The 6922-nt window shown below is 38.4% G+C and overlaps 1 protein-coding gene across 1 annotated transcript; it reads right to left on the bottom strand.

Annotated features, from left to right (window-relative positions):
• Positions 1-1163: 1163 nt before the first annotated feature.
• Positions 1164-6663, bottom strand: LOC103875161 (ABC transporter B family member 15). Its single transcript, XM_009153641.3, has 7 exons — positions 6427-6663; positions 6128-6182; positions 5864-6042; positions 5336-5793; positions 4210-4750; positions 2877-3770; positions 1164-2717 (listed from the first exon to the last, which is right to left on the bottom strand). The coding sequence occupies exons 1-7, from the start codon at positions 6661-6663 to the stop codon at positions 1347-1349; spliced, it is 3735 nt and encodes a 1244-aa protein (XP_009151889.2). The 3' UTR covers positions 1164-1346.
• Between the last annotated feature and the right edge of the window lie 259 nt (positions 6664-6922).

The raw sequence follows: 6922 nt of genomic DNA, 5'->3' as shown, positions 1-6922 counted from the left end.
TAGATCTCTAACTCTATAATAGTATGATATGTTTTTTTTGGTAAAAATAGTATGATATGTTATCAGAACAAATGTACGTGGTTGATAAGCCAAGGTGATATGATATCACATCCGTACTATCTTGCCTCATTCTGCACTTGATTTATACTAGATCGTATTGAACGCCAGTCACTCTTGCGTTTGTCAAATAATATTTACGCTTGGGGTAAGTCTTCGAAAGCTCCATGTGGATTACACACGCCCACATATAGTAAAATGAAAAGAAAAATTGGTTGATAATGTGTATTTACCACGTTTTATCAGTAATATATATACACACGTATAGATTCTTTTAAAACTTGCTTTCCAAATTTGTTGTTCTATTAACATGCTAGAACATTACCTATAAGAACTAGCTAATTACTATTCTCAATTTTTTTGCCATTTTGGGTATCAATTATTATTCCATAATCTAGTATGTGGAGACTAGATGTAGATAAAGAAAACAAATAAAGCTAATTCGATCTTTTTAAAAATAGAAAATCGAAGACATTTTATAGTGCAGATTTGTTGTTCCAACATCTTGATACACGAAAATTTATACAATTATTTTATGTTTACCAAAAGCAGCCATTACCCGTTCACTTGGTTTTACGTAAATCATACAACTGCTTTCTTAATAAAAGTGATTTTAGATCACATTTGTGTCTGCAGTTGTTCATTATAATTAATTTGACAAAAAAAGAAGAAAAAAAGTGTGATGTTTGAATACAGCTGTGTGTGCGGCTATGGGCTGGCAAAATCATTATTCTTTGTCATGAGTATACATCTTACTTTGGAATTATGCTTACCTAATTACAAAGTTTCTAACGTTCCCAATTCTAGCTACTTCTTATTTAAAAGAAACTCAAATCAACCACAAACTTTTGGTACGTCTGCTACGAGTTGCTTTCAATAGTAGTATCAAAGCTGGTGAAAAGTGAACCTATCATTAATAAAATTATTCCTTATAATTAGCTTTGAAGAATGGGGAGTCAATGAATTCATCATGGACGACTCATGGAAATGGGGAGTCAATGAACTCATCGTGGACGAGGACGACTCATGGAAACGACAAGTTGGTGGTGATCAGTTGATAAAAATTACTATCTATAGCAGTTCTCGCATGTTGTTGTTATCAACAAATGGAATCAAAACTAAGTGAAAACATAGATTTGCTCTAGTATTGGAACCTCTGTAGCCTTCTTTTAAACATAATCGTTTTAAATATCTATATGTAAATGGTTACAAATAAGGAAATAGCGTCATATAACATGTTCAATAACCCTTAGCTTAAAGAGTTTTATTTGTTTCCAGATCAGCGTTATTCAACAAGTTGTTCTCTGGAGACTGACCAATGAGAAGTAAACACCTGTGGATCCTTTTGCCAACAAGGATGAGTGGGTCCCACGCTCCACGAGCTTTCCTTTATCCAAAACAGCGATTGCGTCGCAGTTCTGAATCGTGCTCAGCCTATGCGCGATCACAACGCTCGTCCTCCCCACCATCACGCGCTCCAGCGCGTCTTGCACCACACGCTCCGATTGGCTATCCAAAGCGCTCGTCGCTTCATCGAGAAGCAACAACGACGGGTTCTTCAAAACCGCTCTAGCGATGGCGATCCTCTGTTTCTGACCACCGGATAACTGTACACCTCTGTCTCCGCAGTACGTATCGTAGCCGTCCGTTAAAGACGTGATGAAATCGTGAGCGTTCGCTGCTCTCGCCGCTTCGATGATCTCTGATTCGTCGATATTATCCGACGCTCTTCCGTATACGATGTTCTCTCGGATCGTTCCCGCGAACAACGTTGGCTCTTGGCTAACCAAAGCTATGTGTTGTCGGAGCGATCTCAGATTGTACGATCTTAAATCTCGACCGTCGATTTTCACAACGCCTTTAACCGGGTCGTAAAACCGTTCGATTAAACCGATCACCGTGGATTTACCTGACCCGCTTGGACCAACTATAGCAGTAGACTTCGCTGCGTCGATATCGATAGAAAAGTCACTAAATATCATCACATCCGGTCTAGTTGGGTATGAGAAATCCACATTAAGAAACTCGACCCGACCGGTTAGTCTTTCCGGTTCATATCCTTCTGGATCCTCCGGATCAATAGAAGTGTACCGGTCCAACACAGCGAAAACCGACCCGACCGCGTCCGAACCTTTAGCTAGATCCGTTGTCATGCTTCCAGCATCGGCTATGACCCGACCGGTACTAACCAAGATCATAAACGTTTCGAACAAAGCTTTAGCTGTTATGTACCCATCTTCGATCAGTCTACCACCGTACCAGAAGTCCAAAGCCCACGTGCATGTAGTTAGGCTCTGCGACATGGCGAGTCCGATCCCTGCGAACCATGACTGACGTATGCTTTCTCGCCGCGGGTTTTCTTGAGCCTTTTCTAGCATTTTCATGATACGTTCTTGTGACGAAAAGGCTGTGATGGTTCGTACGTTGGAAACAGCCTCAGCAGCTAGTTTGCTACTCTCGTCCTGAGCCTTGATTGCCTTTTTCGACATGTTCTTGAGTAGAACACGGCGAGTGTAGAAGCATACAATAATCAGTGGTTGCACAGCGATCATTACAAGAGCTAACCTCCACGCTATTACCAGACCCATTGTGCATGCTATGGTTACCGCCGATATTGTTTGTACCAATAGTGCCATACGATCACCTACTAGCGATCTCACCTATCATTAACCAAACAAAGATATTAGAGTGATCAAGAAACGTTATAATTGAAAATTTGAATAATAAGATTCATGTACGTACCACTACCACATTAGCATCAAGAAACGTTATATAACATTGTTAGTTAAAAGTTCAAATCATAATATTCATATACGTACCACATTAGCATCTTTTGCGAGTCTAGAACATATGGCACCACTTGAGTTCTCATCACGATCGAACCAACCAACTTCAAAGGTTAGAACCTTAGAGAGCATCCGTTCTCGGACGCGCTTAGTCAAGTATTCGCCCATGTATGCAAAGTTGTAGTGTTGGCTGATGTTGATCAAGAAAGAAAGCACGGCTAAGCCGACAAAAGATAATGCGTAGATCCTCGTTTTCTCCTTAATCTCGTCATGGCTCGTCAAGAAATAAACCGATACCATTGACCCTAAAGAATATGCATACGCCGGCTGTATGGCCCCAAACAAGGTTGCACTTATGCAACCGTATAACGCCTGTTTCCACTCAGGTAGATTCATTGCCAAGAGTCTTTTAAAAGATGGTAAAGGTGGCTTATCATCTTTTGAAAGATTCTTGACAATACTTGAACCTGTAACGGAGTTAGTAGAGCTTGACCGGCTAAGTGTCGAGACTCTTGAACAACTTCTGAAATCTTTAGTAGGATCCAAGGTTGGACTTGTTTGCACATTGACGCTCATGTTCACACTTGAGTCGTCTTTTTCAATCTGTTGTAAGCGGACTAGTGAAGCGTATTGACCATCTATGTTGTCCATTAGCTCATCGTGTGAGCCAGTCTCAACAACATGGCCGTTTCGGACCACGGTGATAACATCAGCGTTACGAATGGTAGAGAGACGGTGAGCAATAAGGATAGTTGTACGGCCGATTGATGCATTTTCTAAGGCTTCTTGGACTACTCTTTCGGATTCAGAGTCTAATGCACTTGTTGCCTCGTCTAGAAGGAGAATTGTTGGTGATTTGATTATTGCACGTGCGATTGCTATCCTCTGCTTCTGTCCTCCTGACATTTGCACTCCTCTCTCCCCAACCTATTTGTTTACACAAGCTAAATCAGTCTCTAGATAACACTACAAAAGATGCGATAATTATAATCCATCTGTCTGATAATATAAATTGTTTTATAAATATCTTTTTGTTTCAACATATAAATTGTTTTCATATTTCTATGTAACTTTTATCTTTATTGTAACCAAATAAGTTTTGTAGATTTTATAATTGATTAGACTATATTTATTCTATATATTAAATAATATTTTTGTTTTGTATGTTATGCTTATTGTCAAAGAGGATGGATAATTTCCCTCCTCTTTCTATTGTATTGTAGAAGATTGAGTATGAATGAAAGTAAGTTTGTGTTTAAAAAATTATTAAATTATATTTTTGAAGAATAGTAATTTTCTTAATATCTGTACTTTTGACTAATCTAACTTATATTATGAAACATAGAGTATAAAATTAGAATCTGACCTGAGTTTCATAGCCATTAGGTAACTGAGAAATGAAATTATGAGCATTAGAGGCCTTGGCAGCTTCCACAACATCATCCATCGTTGCATCTTCTTTACCAAACAATATGTTCTCCTTTATGGATGTGGCGAAAAGTGCAGGCTCTTGGCTAACTAAACCCATTTGAGACCTTAACCACTTCACTTGCAGCTTATCAATGGATACACCATCTATGAGAATCTCTCCTGCTACCGGGTTATAAAACCTCTGCAAAAGCGATATCACAGTTGATTTTCCTGACCCGCTTCCTCCCACCAAAGCCACGGTTTTCCCGGAGGGAACTCTCAGACAAAAATCTTCAAAGATGGATGTTTCTGGTCTTGATGGATACACAAACTTCACATGCTTAAACTCAACTTCTCCTCTGACTTTCTCTAGTTTTAGCCCTTCCGGATTGTTTGAATCAATCTTGGGAACTCTGTTTATTACTTCCATGATTCGCTCGCCAACTGAAGCCGCCTCGAAGAAGTACTTGAGATTAGACAAACCACCACCAAGTGATCTGAAACAATAACAACGAACAAGATCATGATACGATTTCACGAAGATCAACATATATTCTCTTTTAATATTTTGTTACAAGAAAACCACTTATAAATATTAATCTTACTACTCTACGGAAAGAATCACCAAAACATTGATTTATATGTAAACACGTTGAATTAAACTAAATTCCAATACATACATAAATGCATAAGAAAAGTATGAATTTATATATACATGTCATAAAGTTGTTATATAAACATGTTTTAAAGAAACTATAGTACAAAACTAATTAAAATATGTTTTAGATATCAAAACGAATAATATAATCATTCAAATTTGTAAGCATAAATTTTAGCATACGTAGTTGCAAGTATTACAATATAGATTGAATAATTTCTAAAAAAATAGATTAAAATATTTGAAAGAGCCAATTGGTTACGTAACTGGCTGATGCTATTTATACTAATACGTACGCAATGGATTCTATCATAGATAAAAAGCTGTGAGTAATTTTGATAGTTTAATTGTTGAAACCGTTTTGCATATCTCATTGTATCATACTATCATGCATATACTTTATTGTATGTTAATATATACTTACACGCCACCGATGGCAACAGCGGCGGCTACTGCAAATACGGTACCACCTTGAGCACCATGGTACATGACCATCCGGCTTCCATACCAAGACATGAACCCCCACATGGCGAAAGTGATTCCATTGCTTCCAATGGTGATTCCTTTGGCAAGCCCTTGTCTAATCCCTAGCTTTACCGAGCCTTGAAGCGCGGCTGAAAACTTTGATATCGTTTTCCTTTCCCCGGAAAACGCATAGACGGTTCGCACAGAAGAGATGGCCTGCTCAGCTACAAAACCAGCCTCATTGTACTCTTCACGTATCTTGCTAGATATGCTTATAAGGGCTCGGCCGTACATAAGCCCCGGGATCACTAAGAGGACAATAAAGGGTAAGCCAACTATGGCGAGTCTCCATAACAAAATAAAGCCAACTATGTAGCTTCCGACGAACATTGATGCGCTCATCAAGAAATTCGGTAACTGCACCAAACCGAACCGGTTTAGAAAAAGGAAGAAAAATGATTAGAATGAAAGATAGAAATGGTGAGACCTTTTCACTAAGCACGTCTTGGATGACGAAGCTGTCACTAGAGACACTTGTGATAACATCAGAAGTGCTTGTGACATGAAGATCAAAGTACCCCACATCTTGTCTTAACACTGCTCTAAGATATTTTTCTCTCATTCTTGCTGTTTGCCTCTCCCCTGTTCGTGTCCAACAATATCCTTCTGTTTTTATAATTTAAATATTAATTAGTTAATCTGTGGTTAATTACTATATAGTAAAGTAAGGTCAACATTATTAATATTTTACCAAGGAAACAGACAACCCAAGATCCACAAGCCACATAGAGCAAAGCCACAGCGTTCTGTTGATTTAAAAAAAAAGAATAAACATTAGTCTTCTTTCCTTATACAGACATACAATAAATCTAGAAGTGCATGTGTCATAAACTAAAGTTAAAACCGTAAACTGTTAAAAAATGACCTAATAAAAATGTCAACGGATTGTGGACAATCAAGCATCGACAAAAAAGCTTGTGATCAAAAAGTCTAATTAGAAAACCAAGTGATTATACATAGGAGATGAGAGATGGAAAGAATTGAGAGAACCTTGGATATGCTTTGCATGAAGGTTTCAGTCTTGAAAGAGGAGCCACCAAGGTTGTTCATGAGCTTGCTCGTGATGAGAAGAACAAGGGGAGTTGTGAAGCCATCACCGACGGCTCCGATTAACCCTAATCCCATCAGTACCCAATCCACACCGTCAGCGTGCATGAATATCGATCTTATGCTTCTAAAACTCTTCATCGTCTTCTTCCCAGTCTCTTTGCCCTCTACTTCACCCATTTTTTCTTTTGTTCCAAAGAGAGAGGAAGAGAAAGAGAGACCAAAACGACAAGAGGTTCTATGTTCGTGCAGTAATATTAAAAGCGGATGCCTTTACTTTCCTGTTTTTTTTTCTCTTTTTCTGTGATTCTTTTTTTCTAAGTTTCATTCACATTTCATTGATCCGATGAGGGAGTCGAAGGACATTTATAGAAGCCGAGAGAGAGAAAAAGCCAACTTCGGCTGTGTGAATTTAAAATGAGTATCAAATCATGTTTAA

Source organism: Brassica rapa, chromosome A06, assembly GCF_000309985.2.
Source record: "Brassica rapa cultivar Chiifu-401-42 chromosome A06, CAAS_Brap_v3.01, whole genome shotgun sequence".
In the NCBI taxonomy this organism is placed as follows: Eukaryota; Viridiplantae; Streptophyta; class Magnoliopsida; order Brassicales; family Brassicaceae; genus Brassica; species Brassica rapa.
The sequence above is the reverse complement of the archived record's forward strand: the minus strand, read 5'-3'. Positions and strand labels throughout refer to the sequence as shown.